At 55.8% G+C, this 21434-nt stretch overlaps 1 protein-coding gene across 2 annotated transcripts in view; it reads left to right on the top strand.

Annotated features, from left to right (window-relative positions):
- The first annotated feature begins 1851 nt into the window (after positions 1 to 1851).
- Positions 1852 to 21434, top strand: part of TNFRSF1B (TNF receptor superfamily member 1B) — a 43170-nt gene continuing 23587 nt past the window's right edge. For both annotated transcript variants that reach the window (XM_007980506.3, XM_007980504.3), the window contains exon 1: positions 1852 to 2075. In XM_007980506.3, coding sequence (XP_007978697.2) covers positions 1998 to 2075 — 78 coding nt within the window. In that variant the 5' untranslated portion in view covers positions 1852 to 1997. The remainder of the gene's footprint in view (positions 2076 to 21434) is intronic.

Raw genomic sequence — 21434 nt, 5'->3', positions numbered from 1 at the left:
AGCAGCCTGGGTCGGCCTGGAGAAGGGGAGAAGCCTCATGTTGCGTAGAGATTAGAACTTGAATTCGCTCTCAGGATGGGACCTAAGCCTGGGAGGATCCCTGCCTTCAGGAGGGGATGGTGCCATTCACTGGGATAGGGAAACTGGCAGGGGGAGCCGGTTGTTGGGTTGGGGGGAGGGTGTGCGGAGAGCCTGTGGGACCCATTGGTCTTGAGGTGTGTGGGGGACAACTGGAGAGAACTATTGTCCCCCGCTTCCACCAGGTGACATCTCCCTCCTGCCTTCGGCTCTATTTTAGGGATCAGGGAGTCCTTGGAGCCGCTCCCAGGCAATTCTCTTAAGGGCCAGAAGAGCTCTGCACGCCTGTCCAGTGGCTGAGCCTCTCTGCAGAGTTAAGGCTGTAGGTCACACCAGCCACACCCTCAGCGTGGCCCATATCACAGAAACGTGTGGAAACCAGGTGATTTCCCAGCCTCCTGGTTAGGAGGTGGGGTTTTCCATCCCCAAGGAGTCACTTCCCAGTTTCTCACTCAGCACCTAGAAGCACCATCCTTGCAGGCTCCGCTGTGGGGCTGGTGGCCCAGAGCAAGGGTCTCTGTATCTTCAGGCAGCCTGCAGTGAGGAAACTGGGAAGAGAATCGCCTCCTGCCACCCAGTCCACCCCCAACCCTTAGGAATGCCCTATGTGCTGGGGGCTAGGATCCCCATAATCCAGGGCTGGAGGAATGTGCTCTGGCCCTGCAGGGCTGGACTTGTATTAGGGCTGGCACTCAAAGTGGGGATCGGGGGACAGATCACAGCTGGAATGGGTGCTCAGTCATGATGTAAATCCTGGGGAAGCCAGCTTTCCTGGGCCTGGCCTCAGCAGCCCCTCAGGGCCCCACAGCTTCCCAGGTGACATTCTCTCCCAGCCTCTGTTCATCTGCCCACTGCCTGGGCAGCAGACTTGAACAGGGAAGTGCAGAGTCTTCTCACTGTGAGAAGGGCTGGATGCGTGTTTACGGATAAATGAACACATGAAGAGTAGTAACAACAGCCAAGATTTATAAATGCCTATTGTTATATATGTAGATACTTAAGTATATATAAAGTACAGACTGCATTATGTATATTACATATCTTTAAATTTTTAGAATAGTCCCATGAGGTGAGTTCAGAGATCCAGATCCAGGTGATCTGGCTCTAGAATCTAAACAGGCCAGGTGCAGTGGCTTACACCTATAATCCCAGCACCTTGGGAGGCCACAGGTGGGAATATCACTTGAGGGTGGGAAGAGCACTTGAGCTCAGGAGTTCGAGACCAGCCTGGGCAACATGACGAAACTCCGTCTGTACAAAAAAATCAGCCCAGCATGGTGGCCCGAGCCTGTAGTCCCAGCTACTCTGGAGGCTGAGGTGGGAGGATTGCTTGAGCCCAGGAGTTGGAGGCTGCAGTGAGCTATGGGTGACAGAGTGAGACCTTGTCTCTAAAAAAACTAAAAAATAAGAATTAAATATACTTAAAATAGAGTCTAAATGAGCGAATGATCTAGAATTCTCTTGGTTCCCCTAAAGCAGGTGTCAGCTTTGGGGGATGTTGTTCCAAATTAGTGCCTCACCCTCACGGGACAGGGAAACCTGTGGGAGCTGGGAGGGCAGGTGGAGGCCGGGCAGGTGGAGATGGTGACTCGAAGAGGAGGGGACGATAGGAGGAGGTTGAAGGGTCACTGAGTGCTGGGAGTGACGCTGGAGGTATCGGCCTGGCGATGCTGGGGTGGTCGGGTCGGAGGCCCAGCAGAGGCTGGGGAGGGGCGTGGAGGAGGCGTGTCCAAGGCCGGCTGGCCCCGCCCCGCCCCGCCCCGCCCCGCCCCGCCGCTTGGCCTCTGGCGCGCTGCGGCGCGGGCTTTCGCTTTCAGTCGCCGCCGGCTGGCGAGCACAGCGGAGCCTGGGGAGAAGGCGCTGCGCTGCGAGGGCGCGAGGGCGCGAGGGCAGGGGGCAACCGGATCCCGCTCGCACCCATGGCGCCCGCCGCTGTCTGGGCCGCGCTGGCCGTCGGACTGGAGCTCTGGGCCGCGGGGCACGCTTTGCCCGCCCAGGTGGGTGACTCGCGCGGCCCACGGGGGACAGCCGCCCCGCATGCCCACCCGGCTGGTGCGCAGCCTTCGGGTGCCCGGGCCGCGCTCTCCCGGGGCGCTGTCACGGGCTGGGAGGCTGGAAGTCCGAGTCGCCGCCCCCCATCCGCGTCAGACACGCGCCGCACACCTCTAGGGACCCGCCGGGGACCCCGGGCCCGTACACGTGCGCTCGGGGCGCAACTCCGGCCCCCGAAACCCCTCTTACCCGCGTCGTGACAGGAGCGCACCCTGGTTCCTCTGCGCGCGCAGGCCGGGGCGTTTGGGGCTGAGCAGCGAGCCTTGGGCAGACCCCCGCTAGACCCGGGACCCCTTTTCCCTCACCCCGGTGACTGCCGCGACAGCCCTTCCCTCCCACGCGGTGGAGAAGGGGCTGTGCTGGGGCGCTGCCCCACTGCCCACGCCGGGCACCCTCTTCAGAAGACTTCCTCTTCCTCTGGGCGACGGTTTTCCGATTTCTTAGAAATACCAGGGTCCTGTGTCTGAAGAGCAGGGCCAGGTGTGTGTCAGGCCCACTGAGGGCACAACTGGAGGGCGAGCTGCCAGTCTGCTTCCTCCCGAGGCGTCTGGGGGCTACTGCAGAGTCTGCTTTCTGTGGCCTCTGGGGGCAGGGGAAGCGCGGGAGGTCTGGGCTGGTAATCGAGCAAGGCAAATGAAGTCTCCAGGGGCCGCAGGAAAATGGAAACAGCAGAAACCCTAGGGCTCCTATGAACACCACTCCCGTAATAGCAACGGGCGTACAAGGGACTGTGTACCCTTTGCCTTTTTTTGACTGTCTCCTGGTTTGGTAACATAGGATTATCCCATTTTTTTGACTGTCTCCGTGGTTTGGTAAGATAAGATAACCCATTTTTTACAGAAGGAAAACTGAGGCTCAGAGAACCTGTATTTCATGGAAGGGCCTGGGGGAACTCTTCCTCCAAAGGGGGTCTCTTCTGCCCTTGGTCCCTGTGCCCTGAGACTGCAGGGAAGGTGGGCCTTCATCCTTCCTCAGAGCCGCCCCTGATGGACACGTGGCCCATCTGCCCCCATCTGACACCTTGACCGAGGAGGAAGGTGGGAGGTGGCACTGGCTTCTGTGGTGACATAAGGTGACTCGTTGATCTGAGGCCAAAGAGTCCAGTTCTTGTGGGTAGAAGATGGGGGCTGCCAGACTAGAACTGACTCACCCACAGTGGGTGTCAGGAGTGGGTCCTGGAGAACTGCCCCAGAGTAAGTCCTGGGTGGCCTTTGGGTCTGGAGAGTCCCCACTCTAGGGCCGAGTGTGAATGGGGATGACTGTGGTCCCCAGCTTGACTTTGGGATCATGCCATAGACTCTGGCCTCAGAGGGGGTCTTCCTGCCACTGAGCTTGGGCCTGCCTGGGTGAACTCTGGGGTCATGCAAGCCCCTGGATGGGAGAGGGGTGGCAGGCACAGGGCTCTTCGGGACACCAGGCTGCAGTCCTGGAGTAGCTGGAGCGGGTTCCCTCCCACTTCCTTCCCCTCCTGACTAGCTCCTGTAGCAGCTCAGATTCCCTCCTCCCTCATCCCTGCTCCCCACCACCCCACCCGGACTATTGCCACAGCCTTGTAGCTGGTCTCCAGGCCCTGCCCCCTCTCCCGCTGACCCCTGGCAGAGAGACCCTTCTCAAGCGTGAGGCACCTCTCCGTTTGCCTGGGGAGCCTCCTGTGGCTCCCAATGGTTAAGGCAGAAACTCCCTTGGAGATCCCAGGCCAGAGTAAGGTACCTGAGCTCTTCTTCCACCTCCCTGCACGTGTGTTCCCCAGCCTCTGTAGAACTGACGATGGTCATCGTGTGTGTCATTGTGCCAAAAGCATTGTCTGTGCTGTCCGCTCTCCAAGGGACACTCCTTACCCCTATCCTTCAAGGCCTTCTGCAAATGCCATTCTCTCCGGGAAAGCCTTTCCTCCTCTTCAGTTGGATTTGATCTTCTCTTCGAACTCCCAGGCCCTTCTGTTCTGTTTGAGGACAGATTGCATTCTGCTTTTTAATCTAGCGTTTTACCCCCTAAGTGGATGGAAGGTGTCTTGAGGGCCGGAACCATGGGTTCCTCCTCCTTTGCATTAGTAGCATCACCATAGCTCCTGATTTCTGAACACCCACGAAGCACCAGGCACTGGGCTAGGTATTTTGTCACGAAATTTCACTGAAACCTCCCTTACAGCAACTCCCAAGAGGTGGGTGGTGCCGTTTGTCTTTAGAGATGTGGAAACTGAGGCGTTTCCCAGGATCACAGAGCTGGGGGCTGGGGAGCTGGGGGTAGGATTTGAATGCAGGTCTGCCTGATTCCAAAGCTCCTTTCACAGCACCCTCCCAGTGCCCGTATCTGCACCCCTGCTCCCAGCCAGGCCCTTACACACAGTGGGTTCTCAGGATGGAAGTCAACTGAGCTGCAGAAGGAGCTCCAGGAGACCTGAGCTAGCTGTGGATGCAGCTGACTCACTGCCACAGGGCTTTTGCCCCGTTTAAAAGTCTTATCTGCCAGCTGGTATGGAAAAGATCATTCATTCACTTAGTCATTTATTCATTTGACAAAGAAATCGCAGTAAAGCTGGCAGTAGGTGAGTGCTTGGTGCCCTCTGATGGGGATGAGAAGGGCCTGGGCTATCTGGGGAGAAGGATAAGGGGTCTCTGCCTGATGGGCCTGGCCCACCTCCCCCTGGAAGTCTTGGTGCTGAGGTGCTGCTGTTTGCCTCCTCATCACCCAGGGCCTGGGGCCAGTTCAGGTTAGGGGAGAGGTTGGGAGCTCCCAGGCTGGACATCGGAGAGGCGTTGGGTGATCTGGGGTACCTGCTGGGCCTGGGGGCTCTTCCCTCCTTCCACCACGTCTCTGTCTCTTTGTCCTCTGTCTGAAATCCCAGTGGGGAGCCTGTGTGTTGACTGAGGGTATGGTCTGTTGGTCAGGCACCTCTTTAGAGGGCAATGGGTAGGTGGTCAGGCACCCTGAGCAGGTCAGGCCATTCATTTATTCATTCCCCAAAACTTCACGGACACACCTACTCCAAGCCCAGCCCAGTACCTGGCTCTGGGGACCTCAAGATCCAGCTCCAACCCTCTAGGAGCTGCACTACCAACAGGTCACAGACCTCACAGGCCTGGGCTCTGTCCCAACCGCCCTTATGACCTTGGCTGAGCTAGTAAAGCCTGTGTTCTCATCTGTGGATGTGGAAAGTGTTCCCTGCCTGGCCCTTGTCATAGAGCCATGGGTGTAAAAGACTGAGAGCCTGCCAGTCATTCTTATGTCAGAGGTGACCCTGTCATCCTGGCGCCTGGCACAGTGGCTCCCTGTAGCACTGTCCCTCCCCAGGGCTGGGTGATGCTTTATGGCCCTTACTATGCAATGTTGCCTGGAGGAGTAGCCGGGACGGTTGTACATGGGAAGGGGAAGAGTTTTGCCAGAGCCATGGCGTGTATGTTACACCCGACTCTACACCAACCTACTTTTTTTTTGAGATGGAGTCTTGCTCTGTTGCTCAGGCTGGATTGCAGTGGCGACATCTCAGCTCACTGCAGCTTCCATCTGCTTCTTGAGTTCAAGTGATTCTCCTGCCTCAGCCTCCAGAGTAGCTGGAATTACAGGTGTACACCACCATGCCCAACTAATTTATTTGTATTTTTTGTATTTTTAGTGGAGTTGAGGTGTCACCATGTTGCCCAGGATGGTCTTGAACCCCTGACCTCAAGTGATCCTCCCACCTCAGCCTCCCAAAGTGCTGGGATTACAAGCATGTGCCACTGTGCCTGGCCCGTTCTCACTTCTTCTTCTTCTTTTTTTTATTTTTTTATTTTATTGAGACAGAGTCTTACTCTGTCGCCCAGACTGGAGTGCAGTGGCGCAATCTCTGCTCGCTGCAACCTCTGCTCGCTGCAACCTCCACCTCCTGGGTTCGAGCAATTTTCCCACATCACCCATTTTCACACCCATGGCTCTGTGACAAGGGCCAGGCAGGGAATACCACATCCACAGATGAGAACATAGGCTTACTAGCTCAGCCAAGGTCATAAGGGCATCCCAGCCTCCCAAGTAGCTGGGATTATAGGTGTGTGCAACCACACCTGGCTAATTTTTTTTTTTTTTTTTTTTTTTTTTAAGTAGAGACGGGGTTTTGTCATGTTGGCCAGGCTGGTCTCGAACTCCTGAACTCAAGTGATCCACCTGCCTTGGCCTCCCAAAGTGCTGGGATTACAGGCGTGAGCCACCGTGCCTGGCCCCATTCTCGCTTTTGAGCCATGCTTTTCTGTCCTCAGATGTGCTGCACACACACCTGCCCCAGGGCCTTTGCACTCACTTTCCCCCCTCACCTCCAATACTCCTCCTGCTGACGTCTCCTTCCCTCACTTCCTTCTGCTGAAGTTGACAATCCTGCCTGTAAATGCTCCCTGCCGGGTGCTCTCTCTCCCCGACCTGCTTTGTGTTCCTGTATAATGCTCTTGACCTATTCTATTTCTTTCACTTTTATTATGTCCTCCCACAAGATTGTAAGTACCGTGAGGGCAGGGACTCATTCACCACTGTAGACTCTAGCCTAGAATAGGGTTTTTCAATCTCAGCGTCCTCGACATTTAATTCTTTGTTGCGGGGCTGTCCTGTGAGCTGTAGGATGTTTAGCAGCATCCCTGGCCTCTACTTACCGGATGGCAGTAGCGCCACCCTCCCTTGTGACAAAAATGTCTCCAGATATTCCTAAGTGTCCTTTGGGGTTGGAGTATTGCCCCGACTGAGAATCACTGGCCTAGGACGGTGTCTGGCACATAGTAAGTGTTCAAAAAATATTCATCTGACTTTGACCTTGATAATGGCCCTGTTTTACAGATGAGGAGACAGGGGCTTTGAAAAGTCAGTGGTGGCAGGGTGGGGTTCTGTTTGCCTCCATCTCTTAGGATATTTTTCTGGGCTCCCCATCCCATTGAATGGGGTCTGCTGAGGTTAGGAGTTCTCTCCCCAAATTGCTCACCCCCTCGACATCCCTAGTGTAGTGAGGGATGGGGCCACTCACCGACGGTGACTCAGGACCCCAGAATGCGTGTGATTTACCCAGAAGTGGGCAAGGAGGGAAGCTGGGGTTTGGGGTGCCATGGGGTGAACAGGAACAAAGGAGAGGTGCTGTGGCTCCCAGTTCTGGACCCTCATCTGGGCGCAGGGAAGCAGCACTGATGACTCTGGGAAAAGGCCCAGGCCTCTTAATCAGATAAACCTCGAGTCATTGCTCTGCTGTTTTACTGGCTGTGTGACCTTGACAAGTCTTTCTATCCCTCGGAGCCTCTGTGTTCTTATCTGTAAAATGGGAGTAATCCTAGCCTCACAGACTGACTGTCAGGATTAAAAGTGCTTTCTAATCCTGGCATTGGCACCTATTTGAGCCATTGGTGGCTTTGCAGGTTTGACCTGACTCTCTGGGCCGTGGGGTGGTGCTCAGGCCTAGGCGGGGACCCCTGTGGAGTCAGACTCTCTGCTCTCAGCCCCAGGGCCCGGAAGCTTGGTTGGCAGCCCTGCAGTTGCCCAGAGTTCCTGTCTAAGTGGCTCTGCTGCCCATCACCTCAGAGAGCAACTTCTTTCCTCCCTGCCTTTTCCTGTCTGTGCGTCTGCCCCAGCGCCCCCTGACTGGGTCTCTCATACCCACTGCTTGACAGCCTGGTCTTAGGACACCGTATTGTGGCAAAGGCGGCGGGGTCAGGATCTCACCTCCCCTCCCTTCACCACCCCTTTTCGTGTGTAACAGGGGCTGTGTGTTTTGGGGGTGAGTGAGGGGTACATTTGGTGAAGCACAGAGACAGTGCACAAGGCTTCAGCTTGCAAGATGGGCATGGGAAGATTCCAGGCGCTCTCCAAAACCTCCTCCATCTCCAGCCTCTGTGCTGCTGAAGATTCTGTTTACTTGTGACCCCGAGAAGGGGATGCCCTGTGGGGGCTCTTCTGAGGTCATGCTGTCCATTTTCTGCCTCCAAGTGACTTCTAAGGCAGCATGGCTCCGAGGAAGGAGCACTGACCCGGGTGTTGGGAGATCACAGTTCCCATCTGAGCACTGTCACTGGCTCGCTGTGCTACCTTGCTTGGGTTACTTAACCTCTCTGGGGCTAAGCATCCCTACCTGTGAAACCTAACAACCCTGGTTCCAATGCTTTCGTAGAATATTGGGGAAGTGTCAGCTTTGAGTATACTTGACAAAGGCCACAGATTGGGGGTGGGGTATCTAAAAGTCCCCAGGAGGGAGAGCCCAGGACTCCCCACTGTCAATATCTTGGTTCCCCAGATTCTCTTCTTCTTGCTGACCTCAATCTCACTTGCTTTGGGTGGAATGATTTCCTGACTCAGGCCCCAGGGCCATCAAGAATTCACGGCTGCCTTTCAGCCTTCATGAAGGACATGGTGGAGCTCCTTAGGCAGAGCTGGGGTTTGCCTCTCTGCCCCTTGGTACCTAGGTGTCACCTTTTCAAGTTCAAGAGCTAGATCCTTTCCACTTCCCCACACCATGGGAAAGTCCTCACTGTAGGCAGGCACTGCAGAGCCTGCTGTCTGCGAACCCACAGGTTCAAGGAAGCCTTGAGCAGGGAGGGCGTTTTCCTCGAAGAAGCCCTTTGTCACCGGTAATGGGTGCAGGCTGCTCTGCCCTGGTTCTGAGTCCTGCCCCCTTCCCTTAGGGCTTTGGGCCTTGATCACCTCTGCTGAGCAGCTGACCGTGGGGCTGGGGCTCTGACGCTCAGGGCCCACCTCCCTGGGACCCACAGTCTTTTTCCACTGTGGCGTGTAGTGATGTCACAGGTGGCAGTGATGTCACTGTGGTTTGAGGTACTTGGCTGTGAGCCCTTGAGGAGGAAGTGTCTGTTTGCTGATGGGGGGTGGGAAGAGATAATTTACTTCTGCCCCAAGCCTGAGCCCCAAGTGTGCAGGGGGAGGGCTGTTGGCGGTGCATCCCAGGGCTCCGGCTCTGCCCTTGCATCTAGCCTGTCTTTCCTGTGGACTGTGACAAGCCAGCCTGCATCTCTGAGACTCCATTTCTTCTTCTTCTTTTTTTGAGACGGAGTCTCGCTCTGTCGCCCAGGCTGGAGTGCAGTGGTGCGAGTAGCTGGGACTACAGGCAGCCGCCACCATGCCCGGCTAATTTTTTTGTATTTTTAGTAGAGACAGGGTTTCACCGTGTTAGCCAGGATGGTCTTGATCTCCTGACCTCGTGATCCGCCTGTCTTGGCCTCTCAGAGTGCTGGGATTACAGGCGTGAGCCACCGCGCCCGACCCTTTTTTTTTTTTTTTTAGATGGAGTCTGGTTCTGTTGCCCAGGCTGGAGTGCAATGGCATGATCTCGGCTCACTGCAGCCTTTGCCTCTCAGGTTCAAGCTATTCTCCAGCCTCAACCTCCCGAGTAACTGGGATTATAGGCGTGCACCACCACACCTGGTTACTTTTTGTATTTTTAGTAGAGATGGGGTTTCACCATGTTGGCCAGGCTCGTCACGAACTCCTGACCTCAAGTGATCTGCCCGCCTTGGCCTCCCAAAGTGCTGGAATTACAGGCATGAGCCACTGCGCCCAGCCTCTATTTCTTCTTTGCAGGGGGAGGAGGGGTTGGAATGATCACCCTGGAGGTTCATGGTTGCCAGATTATTGATTCTGTTGCTGGATTCAGGAGACCTGTTAGCTAGTTCACAACAAGCGTTGGGTGTTTGGAGAGGGCTGCAGAGCCCCTTCTCAGGACCCAGGAGGGCCAGCTGCCCTCCCTATCCCCTCTTTGGGACACTAGTGGGCATGTTCTGTTGGGAAAACAGACAGTGTAACCTGACTTCGAGGGCCGCAGGGTGAATCTCTTTCAGGAGTAGTGGCTCCTTGAGAGGCCTAGCGGATCTCTCCTCCGTGGGTCCCTTTTGGAGCTGGGGCTCGGGTTTGACCCAGCCACTCTGACTGGAGACAGTACAGAAATCCCCAGGGGACTTGTTTGTTTTCCTTTGCTGTCCAGACAGTGGCCCGCCGTCTGCTTCAGGCTGAGCGTGGCTCTGCACTAGTGAGACTGATGTGGCCACAGGTTCAGAGAATCAGTGTGCCTGAGTGGGAGAGCAGAGTGGGAGGGGATTTGGAGGCAGGCAGGCTGTGGACAGGGAGGAGGGAGGACATCTTCTGAGCTGTCAGCGGGAGGCCTTCTTGAAGGTCTTTCAGGAGCAAGGCCAGAGGCCATGGGAATGGGTGGGGCCTAGGGCCAGGAGTCAGGGGTCTGAGGCCTCATCTTGGCCCAGCCTTTGCTTCCGGGAGAACTTGGCCAGCTCCCTTCTTTCTGAACCTCGGCGGCCCCAACTGTCACTTGAGATTAGCAAGGACCTCCCTGGCCCCAGCTGGAGTAAGTGGCTTTGGGCAGGGGGTGGAGTGCAGATTGCACCACCACGTCACCCAGCTCAGAAGGCCCAGGTGTGGTCCAGCTGTGGCCCAGCTGTGGACTTGATTGTGAACCCCTGGGAAAGGGCTCTGGCCCTTTGCCTTAGTTAGCAGGACCCCCACCAGTGCCCTGGGGGCCCCTGCTGGCCCCTCCTCCCGCTGACTCCAGCCCCAGTTTCTGGCTGCAACTCACAGAGGCCCCAGGCTTCTGTGGCCCCATCGCCAGCAGCTCCTGCTGTCATTTCCTGAGCCTTGCAAGCCCCTAATCCTGCTCCTTCCTGTCCTGCCTCCCAGCTCCCTCCAGCCCCACCCCTGCATCCCATTCTCCCTAGACATCACCCCTCCACCCCCTGGCTCAACGTCCTTCCTGTTGTGACTTGGTCCTTTGGTCATTGCCCTGGTCTTTTCTTGTCCCCTTCCTGATTCTGCTCTTCTCCAGGCCCACACAGGGGGCCTCCTAACCGCTGAGCCCTGAAAGGTAGGCGGGTTTAGGATGAGTGGCTACAGGGAGAAGAATGGTGTGGGGAGGGAGGTATGGAGGAAAGAATACTAGGGGACAGGCCAGGCGAGGTGGCTCACGCCTGAAATCCCAGCACTTTGAGAGGCCACTTGAGGTCAGGAGTTTGAGACATCCCTGGCCAACATGGTGAAACCCTGTCTCTACTTTAAAAAAAAAAAAAAGCCAGGCGTGGTGGTGTGTACCTATAGTCCCAGCTACTTGGGAGGCTGAGGTATAAGAATCACTTGAACCCCAGAGGTGGAGGTTGCAATGAGCCGAGATTGCACCACTGCACTTGTCTGGGTGACAGAACGAGACCCTGTCTCAAACAAAACAAAACAAAACGAAAACCGAATATTAGAGGACAATGTTAGACTGTCCCAGCTGTCCTAGCTGGAGCCAAAGGTTTGTTGGGGACAGTGACAGCAGCACACGAGGCTGTAAGTTTAGGGCCAGTTTATGGAGGTAGTAATAGCAATTACATTGAGAAAACTGTAGCAACTATAATTTGGGAGGAATTTTCTAAACACTTTACATGTGTTATTGAATCTTCCCATCAGCCCCAGGAGGTATGTGCATTTATCAGTCCCATTCTACAGATGAAAAGACTGAGGTCTACAAACTCCTTTATTTAAAAACGAAACAAAACACCTTCAAGGCTGCCTGCTAAGAGGGGAAAGAGTATGGATTCAAGCCAGCATCCTTATTCCAGTGTCCATGCTCTCAGCCACCACACACACTCCTCCTATCAGGAGTTGAGGCAGTGGGGAGCCATTATCGTTTTTGAGCAAGAGAGTGACAGGGCAGAGATCACTGTGGCCTCAGTGTGAAGCACAGATGAGATGGAGAGACTGGAGGCAGGGAGGCCCATGAGGAGGCTGTCACCATGGTTCAGGTGACAGCTCTGGGTTGGTGAAGAAGCAGAGAACAGGAAGGAAGGGGCGAGAGACTTGAGGGAGGAGGAGGAAGCCTTTAAACTGGGCCGTGGATGTAGGGTGGGGACATAGGAGGTGAGCAGCATGCTCTCTCCACCCGCTTTTTGCAACATGAGGCCCCTCTGGCTTTAGCTCTGCCTGGCCTGAGCCTGAGCCCAATGGACCCATTCTGTTGTTGTTTTTTTTTTTTTAAAGTTGAAGTCTTGCTCTTGTTGCCTAGGTTGGAGTGCAGTGGCGTGATCTTGGCTTCGGCTCACTGCAGCCTCTGCCTCCTGAGTTCAAGCGATTTTCCCACCTCAGCCTCCCAAGTAGCTGGGACTACAGGCGTGCGCCACCATACCTGGCTAATTTTTTGTATTTTTTTTTAGTAGAGATGGTGTTTCGCCATGTTGGCCCTGCTGGTCTTGAACTCCTGACCTCAGGTGATCTACCCGCCTCGGCCTCCCAAAGTGCTAGGATTATAGGTGTGAGCCACCGTGCCTGGCCCCAGTGGACTGATTCTGGTCAGTGTCAGTCCCATTTGTCCCTGGAGCTTTTGCAGTCAGTCACAGGGCCAGCCCGGTCCTGGTCACCGCTGGCTGGTTACCCCGGCTGGGTTGGGCAGGAGACTGGGCAGGGCTGGTTGCTCATCTCTGGTGTGAAGTGGGCTGCACCTCCACTGGTCTGGGGGTCAGGATTCCAGGGCCTGCCTGGAGCTGCTGCCCCTGTGCCCCCAGACCCCTCGAGCTCCTCCCTGACCTTTGGCTTCCTTGACTGTGAGGTGGAAACAAAAGGGCTGCTCTCTGTCACTTCCCTTAGGGGCAGGCAGTTGCTGGGAGGGCACAGAGAGCCCAGGGCTAAGAGCTGACATTTAGCTTGGCGCGGTGGCTCAGGTCTGTAATCCCAACACTTTGGGAGGCTGAGGCAGGTGGATCACAAGGTCAGGAGTTCGAGACCAGCCTGGCCAACATGGTGAAACCCTGTCTCTACTAAAGATACAAAAATTAGCCGGGTGTGGTGGCGTGTCCCTGTAATCCCAGCTACTCAGGAGGCTGAGGCAGGAGAATCGCTTGAACCTGGGAGGCGGAGGTTGCAGCGAACCGAGATCGCACCATTGCACTCCAGCCTGGGTGACAGGGTGAGACTCTGTCTCAAAAGAAAAAAAAAAAAGCTGACATTTAGTGGGTGCTTCTTAGGTGCAAGGCAAGAGACTGATGCATTAAATGCCCAGAGTGCCTTTCCCTGTCACAGCCACCTGGGGGCAGGGGAACATTATCCCCATTTTACAGAAGAGGCCTTTGAGGCACAAAGGTTAAACGACGTACTTAAGGTTTTGCAGCTCACTAGAGGCAGAGCCAAGACTCCACCCCAGGTGGCCAGGCTCCTGAGCGCTGTGCCTACATCACCCTCCAGTGAGGTGGTGGTGGAGGAGACCGTGAGTCGCTGTCATCTGAACATGGGCGCGCTCAGTCTGCTGCTCTGAGGACGCCGCCCCCTCTCTTTGTACGTCCATTTCCTGCCCCGTTCTCATGCTAGCTCCAGCTCATTTCAACTAATTGAAAATTAAAACTTGTGTTGCTTGTGTTGAGCAATTCGGCATCTATGAGATGCCAGCTATGGGCTGTATGCTGGCTGTGTGTAGGGCGATGAGTAGCAGACACACGGGTGACACTGAGCTCTTTCCACTGCCAGGCACAGTGCCGAGCACGCCACGCATACTGACTTCATGAATCATAAAGCCCTGTGAAGGGGGCACTGTTTCTGTCGCCATTTTATAGATGACAAAGTGGAAGTGGGGGAATGGCAGAACTGGATCAAAGCCCACGTGTCTGGCTCAGCGCCCATACAAGGTTGTCAAGGTTGGGGGGAGGCACGAGGGAATCAATAATTAGCCAAAAACTGGTCGGGTGTGGGCAGTATAGGGATGCACCCAGGTTGTCACAGGAGCCCCTAGGAGGGACCTCTGACCCCCCGATATGATGGCAGAGGGAACTCTTGAAAGAAGCTGAGAAGTCAGCCCTGCCAGGTAGGGGGTGAGGACGTTTGGGCAGAGGCAGCAGCAGTACAGGTGTGGAGAAGGGGGCGGAGGAGCCAGGTGCCGCTTTGTGTTGTGACGGCAACCGGCGAGTGATGAATCCAGGTGGGAGATGCTGGCAGGGGTTAAGGAGGTTGTGCAGGCGGTGGCAGCCGCTGGAAGCTTTTAAGGAGAGCCAGGCTTGATTGTAGGAAGGGGGCGTAGGTCCATCTGAAAGGGAAAGAAGGCTGGGAACCAAGACCAAGGAGCCTGTAGCTGGCAGGCGATGCTCAGGGTGGCGAGGAGGAGGGGTTGTGGGAGATGGAGCAAGCGACATCAGCAGGCCCCTTGGAGGGTGACAGTGGGAGAGGCTGGGACGTCTCTCACTAGACTTAGCGTTCCTTGCAGGCAGGGACCATGCCCAGCGTCTTTGTACCCTGGCATTTAGCACAAAGCCTGGCTCCAAGAACCGGATACCAGCCCAGTCTTCCTGTCTGCCCCCAGCTCATTTCTAAAGCAACATCACAGGCAGCGAGTCAGGAGTGGGATGTGTCACCCCCGGGCTGCCTGCCTGTGATGTGGTCGGTCCTTCCTAACGCGGGCGCCATTCCTCTCCGTGACGGCAGACGGGCCTCCGCTGTCACCGGCCCTGGCGTCGCTGTGACGACCTGGCCTGATGTAGCTGCACCCTGCAGTCCATGGGGCTCCTGTGAACCCCCAAGGTCGAGACCCGAATGCCTCTGCTGCCTCCCACCACGCCCTAGGGGCCCCGCGACCCACCATGCAAATGATGTGGCTTCCGCATTGCTTGAAGAGGGTTTCCGCTGTGTGGGGGTCCCTGGGTCCTTGGGCAGATACCTCTGCCCCCCCACAGCTTTGGCACCTGCCCTAAGACCCTGGAGACCCTTTTGCTGGAGAGCCACTGAACCACCCTCCCCTGCTCACAGTGTGTTCATAGAAGAGTCACTCCCCTGTGTGGGCTCCTTGTCTGTAAAATGAGGGAGTGGGACAAGATCACAGGGTACAACACTGTCAGAGGGCACAGAGGCTGATGTCGCTGCCATCAGCTCCTGGGGTGCTGCCCACTGGCTGCATGACCTTGGACAATTTGCACGAAATCTCCCAAGCCTCAATTTCTGCGTCTGTAAAATGGGGTCATCCTAACCTCATTGCGTTAGTGCTAGGATAAAATGAAGAGAAGGCATATGAACGTGCCTAGTACTGTGTCTGCACACAGTAGGTACTTTTTCTGGTACTTTCCTGAACAGTCTCTGTTCTTCCAGCTCTGTGTAAAGGGTTGGTCTCGACCCCTAAAGCCTGAAGCTTTTCCCTGTGGCCACCTCCCCACCGTATCATCTTCCATTCTAAGCGAGTGGATCCCTGCCCCGGGGGGCTCCCTGGGGAAGGCTGGGAGCATGACCTCTTCCCAAGGGTACTGGCATCTAAAAGGGATCTCCGGAACATTGAAAAGCCATGAAGGCCGGGCACAGTGGCTCATGCCTGTAATCCCAGCACTTTGGGAGGCCGAGGGAGGAGGATCGCTTAAGGTCAGGAGTTCAAGACCAGTCTGGACAACACAGCAAGACCCGCTCTCTTTCTATAAATTAAAAAATAACCATAAAGCCAGGAAGACCCCCAAAGAAGGCTGTGCTAAAGGCGGCCAGAAGAGCAGAGGGCACCGCAGATGTGGTGCTTTCAGCGTTTTCCTTCTCCCCCAGGCCTCCCTTCTTTCCTTCCTCTCTTGCTGTCTATTTATAAATAGGAGAAGGGACTGAGGGCCCCCACCTCGGGTACTCGCAGGGCCTTGGCCTGGGAACAGGACAAGCAGCAAGTCAGTTGGCCCAGGGTTGCTCAATTCCCCAACAGCTGACGCAGACTCCAGAATCAGACCTGCCTGGCCACCTGGTCCTGTCCCTTACCAGCTAACGGCTCCACCAGAGTCCTAGTCTTGAGCGAATCTTATACCTGCAGTCCTGTCCACCAGCTGTGTTTCTTGAGTCCTCCAGGGTGAGGGGGACGGGGTGAGAAGAGAGGGGACAGCGTGCAGGGAGGGTGGAACCTGCGGGGTCCTGTCTTCCTGGAGCTCGGCCCTCAGTAGCTCTCAGAGCCTCACTTCCTTGCAGGGTGTCACAGCCACATTGTCCTCTGGCCGGGCTGCTCACAGAACCCGGCCCCTGGGTTTTGGCCACTCACCCAGACTCATATCACCCTTCCAGTGTTCCTCTGAGCAAAGTCCCTTTGAGCCATCCCAAGGTCCCTATCAAGGAGGACCACATCTGGCGTGTCGCACTCTTCTCCTTCCTCTGCCCCACCGAGGCCTCGGTCGCACCATCACAGCAGCGGCCCTGCCGTGGTGTCCTGATGTAAGGCTTCCTGAGGAACGGGCCTGGTGCCAGCCTGGGGGTGAACTCCCAGCCCCAGGAGTCACAGGTTAGCTTCCCCACACTTGCCCTTGAGGCAGGTTGGAGGCCCTCTCCTTTGCAAGGCCCACACAGGCCATCTAGCACCCTACTAAAGCCGGGCAGTTCGCTGCCCTGGGGTGTGTTCTTGCCTTGCCAGTTCTTGGCTAAAACCAAGGCAGGAAGAGCCCAGTTCTCATGTTCTGTAACATGGGTCTATGACCAGGGCCTTTGCATGCCCCTTGCAGCACCACCATGGAGCCCCTAGGAATCTGGGAGATCATGAACCCAAGTGAAGACCTCCCTGCCTCTTGCTTCACAAGAACCCCTGGAGGAGACAGGGCAAGGAGTACGACTCCCATTTTACAGGTGACAGTGTGGAGGCTCAGAGAAAGTCCGTGACACTCCCAGATCCCCCGGACCTGCTACCCTGACCTCCTGGCGGTGCACAGAGCATGCCAGGCACCTCTCCATAGGCACATAGACCTTCTAACCTAAGTCAGCACCCCTCCTACAAGGCCGGGTGTCCAGCACACCTGGGAGAGGGGACATTTCTGACCCTTTCCTCTCAGAAGTTGCCTGCTCGGGCTGCCCTCCCTGGGGGAAAGGGGATGGGGGCAGAAGCTGAGCATGGAAGTCCCCCCGATCCACCCTCCGCCCTTCCCAGAGGCCCAGGACCAGCCCAACTCTGCCCCACATCCCAGCCCCCACCTCTCAGCTCGTGCTGTTTCTCCACCTCTCATGTGGATGAGCTACACACCACCCAGCACCCCTGAGGTCTCATGAGGGACTGAGCCTTTGACACCCATCCTTAAGAACCCAGAGCTGGTCCTTTTGCTTAGAGCATCAACCAGGCCCACACTGTCATTTTACAGGCAGAGAAACTGAGGCACAGAGAACCTGGTTACTGCCCACAGCAGAGGGGACACCTGAGTGAGGACACAGAGGATCTTTGGGGTAGGGGCGGGCCTGGGGGTTGAAACCCAGTCTTCCTGGCCAGGGAGAAGATGCAGGGCTGGAGGTGACGAGGCCTCTTTGAGGCTGTTTCTTCATCTGTAACTTGGGAATAATAATAGGACTGGCCTCAGGGGGGCCAGGGAAGGATTCAGAGAGGCCATGATGCTGGGACAGCCCTTCGCGATGACTGTCATGAAGCAGGCTTCTAGTAGATGCTCTGCTGCGGCTTTCATCCTCACCCTCACCCACTCGCTCTGGGCCCACTGCCCTGACCTCGTGGCCATGCACTGAGTGTGCCAAGGGCATCTCCCTGTCGCCCCAGCCCCGCACCTCGTGTCACCCTTTCCCTTAGCTCTTATCACCACCTTGAATTCTCTATTGAATGTGCATGTGTCTCCCCAGCTAAGACGGCAGCTTCCCGGGGGCAGGGATTTGATTTGTTCAATGCTACTGTTTACCCAGCACCTACAACCCTGGGTGCTCAGCACGTCTGTTGAATGAATGAATGAATGAATGAATGAATGAATGAATGAATCACTGCCTTCACCTTTGCCCCTGACTTTCTCCATGGACCATGGACAAGTGACTTGATCTCCCTGAGCTGTGAAATGGGCCCATGCACACCTGCTTTTTAGGGTGGAACTGGGATTTTATATAGTGCCTGCCATCTGGCCCGGCACATAGTAGGTGCTTAACAAATATCCCGTTGTTTTCCTTCCTCCCCAGAGGGCCAAAGCCGAGACCTGGAGGAGCAACAGGGTGGGAGTCTAACCCCTGGGTGACAGAGACAGCTCCCATCTGGGATGGAGGCTGCATGGTGGGAGGAGCTGCTGAGGTTGGGCCGTTCAGCTCCGGGGCCCTTGGAGTCCTGGGTCTGTGTCTATGTCGAGGGGGAAGGGAAGCTCTCTGGGCCCCAGGAGAAGGGAGGCAGGACTGGGGGTGGCAAGGATTGCAGCTCTCCTGCCATAGCCTCGGGCATGCTGCTTTGTCTCCCTGAGCACCTGTGAATGTCAGTGAGAAGACCAGACAGTGGGTCTAACACGCACAGTTGCACAGTTGCCCGGAACCGATGAGCTACTGCTAACTGCAGGTTCTACCTGTCTTAGAGGAGGGAGCCCAATCTGGAGGAGGGGAAATGGGAGCTGTGGACCCAGATGGGAGATGGTTCAGAGCCTGTGGGTGGGCCCTGACGAGCTTCTTATCCATAGTCCTCTCTCCGCTTGCCACCATCCTGGCCCTGGCATGGCCCAAAGTCTCTGGGAGACCAGGGGAGGTGGCTTTGCCTTTTTCCATCTCTGTTATCTCATCTGTGCAATGGGCACAGTCAGACCTGCCTCACCAATTGGATGTTAGATTTAGGTGCAGTTTTCTTTTTTCTTTCCTTTTATTTATTCTGTCTCTCTCTCTGTCTGTCTCTGTCTCTCTCTCCTATTTATCTTGTATTTACTTTCTATTATCTCTATCATCTATTTAATCTATCTGTTTTATCTATCTATTTTATCTGTCTATTCTATCTCTTATCTATTTTATCTATCTACCTATCTCTTATCTGTGTGTCTATTTTATCTATCTATCTCTTATCTGTCTATTTTATCTGTCTATCTCTTATCTATTTTATCTATCTATATATATATGTCTCTTATCTGTCTATTTTATCTATCTATCTCTTATCTGTCTATTTTATCTATCTATCTATCTATCTATCTATCTATCTATCTATCTATCCATCCATCCATCCATCCATCCATCCATCCATCCATCCATCCATCCATCCTCTCCAATTCCCTCACCACTGGGTCTCAGATTCCCTGCCTATTAAATAAATGGCCAGTTAACCCTCATCAGTGATTTTCAGTTTTTCACTCGAGCCCCCCATATTTTGGACGATTGTAGTTTGCTAAACACGCTGACTGAATCAAGTACTATCCAACTTATTTCCTCATTTTAACATGTCAAAGATCCCCTGTGGGGTGAGTGGGGTGTGAATGGAGCCTCCCCAACCCAAAGCAAAGGAACTGGAAGCTTCCGTAGCCCCGCATTTGCTAGAGAATGCTTGCCATGTTTTGGGGACCTCCAAGGGGGCCCCTGTGTTGACCAGAGGCCGGCTCCCAGGGCTGTGGTTTGGGCCCAGCCCCCTGCTCCTGGGGACTGCTGCTTTGGAGGGAGTGACCTTTTGTTCTGCTTTGCCAAGGGGCTTTCTGTTCCTCATTGTTTAGCCATGACAAGGCTGTGGTTTTTTTTTTTTTTTTTTTTTTTTTTTCTGTCCAAGAGGATAAACAGGCCTAAGATTGCTCAAGGGAGCTGACCCCTTCTGCCAGCTATGGGGGGCTGGGGCCTCACAGAGCCAGGAAGGAAGTCCTGTGCCCTCTTTCAGCTATGGGGGGCTGGAGCCACACAGAGCCAGGGAGGAAGTCCAGGGACGGTCACTCACAGCAAAGCCTCAGACAAGAGAGGAACCTGGAGGGGAGGAGGTGGGAGGTCACCACTCAGCCAGCTGGGGAGCCATGGGAGTCCAGCTGCCTATCGTTAGTGGCCAGAAACCCTTGTCCGTGGCAGCTCTCAAGAGCCCAAACTTGGCCACTGCAGGGCTCTTTCCCATCAGGCCCTTTGAGCCCTGACAGGAAACCCTTCCCCAGCCAGGGTGGGATTTCTTGCTGCTGCCTGGAGCCGCCCTGGCCCTGTGGTTCTCAGGCCCTGAAGGAGTGAGGGGCTCCCCTGGTTACCCCAAGGACACTCGTGGGGATGAAGCCCGCGGGATGCAGGATTCCCATGAGACCTGTGCTGGCCACTGTGCGGGGTGGGGGGCTGCCAGGGAAGAGGTGCAGCCCCTCCATGCCTGGGGGATGTGATCTGAGGGAAGAGGCAGCTGCGTCTGGGAGGCCATTCAGTCAGAGGGCGGAGGCATAGCCCCTGCCCTTGGGGAAGTGCCTAGCAGCGGCCTTCAGGGAAGGCAGTTTGGGGGTTTGCTGAGGGCCAGGCAGACCCTCCGCCACAGTTAGTATTCGATGGAATGGCTTGTGCAGAGGGAGCTGCAGAAGCTGCCATTTCTCTGGGTTAGGGGCTCCCAGAGCCTTTGGATGCCGGGTCTCGGCCATGAGCCCCTCCGCCACCCCTCCCCCAGGTCACCTTGCTCAATCCGGGGGTCACATAATCAGAGCGTGTTCTGCAAAGGAATGTGAGAATCACCGCGGAGATTTCCTTTTCCTTTTTCTTTTTTTTAACGGTACAGTTTCCTGGGCCCACCCCTGAGATTCTGCACTTGTTTGGGGAGTGGGGTTGGCATTCATGACAGGCACCCCTGGGTGCTTTGGACACAGGCAGTGAGCTCCCCCATACACGGTGGGAACACCTGAGAAGGCTTCTCCTTTTGTCTCAGGTGCCTGGGAGTCTCCTCCAGCAGCAAACCAGGTGGGGAGGAGTCCTGGGACCGAGTGTGTATGGCAGCACCGTGCCCAGGCAAACTGAGGCTCCAGATGGGGGCTGAAGTTACTTCTTCAGACCCCATTATGCAGCATGGTTCCCACTGCCCGTGCCCGGAATTCACCAGAGCTGATGGGCCTGGAGTGGACCTCCGGGGCAGGCCAGGGTGGAAAGTGCATCTGTGTTTGAGCTTTGCGGCCCTGGCACTGGAGTTAGATCCCTCCTGGAAAGGACATTGTAACCCAGCCCACAGTTTGGACTAGCAGCTGCTGAGCACCTACCCCCTGCTAGGCTATGGGGCAACAGCAAAGGGTAACCCCCAGCCTGCAGCCTCAGGGGGGCTTCCCATCTAGCGGGGGGCGCAGGTGGGTAACCTCACAGCAGTGCTGTCAGCCGAGAGCCGTGAGGGAGGAAGGTGGGGACTCTGGGCCTCAGTGACTCATTCAGGGTGGGGTGCAGGCAGGAAGCCTTCAGGAGGGAGGCTGCTGCCTGAGCAGGGCTCCTAAGGGACACATGGAATTTGTTATAGGAAGCACCAGGCCATTCCAGAAGTCAGCTGGGGCAAAGGCCTGGGGGTCAGAAGAATGGCAAATTGCTCCGCAGCAGGAAGCCCCAGCTCCTCGGGCTTGTTCCCGCTGAGGGGTTCCAGCTGTTGGCACCGAGGGGTGCAGCCAGGGTAGGCTGGCGCTGCCTGCCAGGCTGGGGTGGGAGACAGCTGGGTTTCTAGGCCTGCTTGTCACTCGCTACAGGTGCAGCCA

The sequence above is a fragment of the Chlorocebus sabaeus genome, chromosome 20 (genome assembly GCF_047675955.1).
Source record: "Chlorocebus sabaeus isolate Y175 chromosome 20, mChlSab1.0.hap1, whole genome shotgun sequence".
NCBI classification, from domain to species: domain Eukaryota; kingdom Metazoa; phylum Chordata; class Mammalia; order Primates; family Cercopithecidae; genus Chlorocebus; species Chlorocebus sabaeus.
This window is presented reverse-complemented; position numbering and strand designations above follow the sequence as displayed.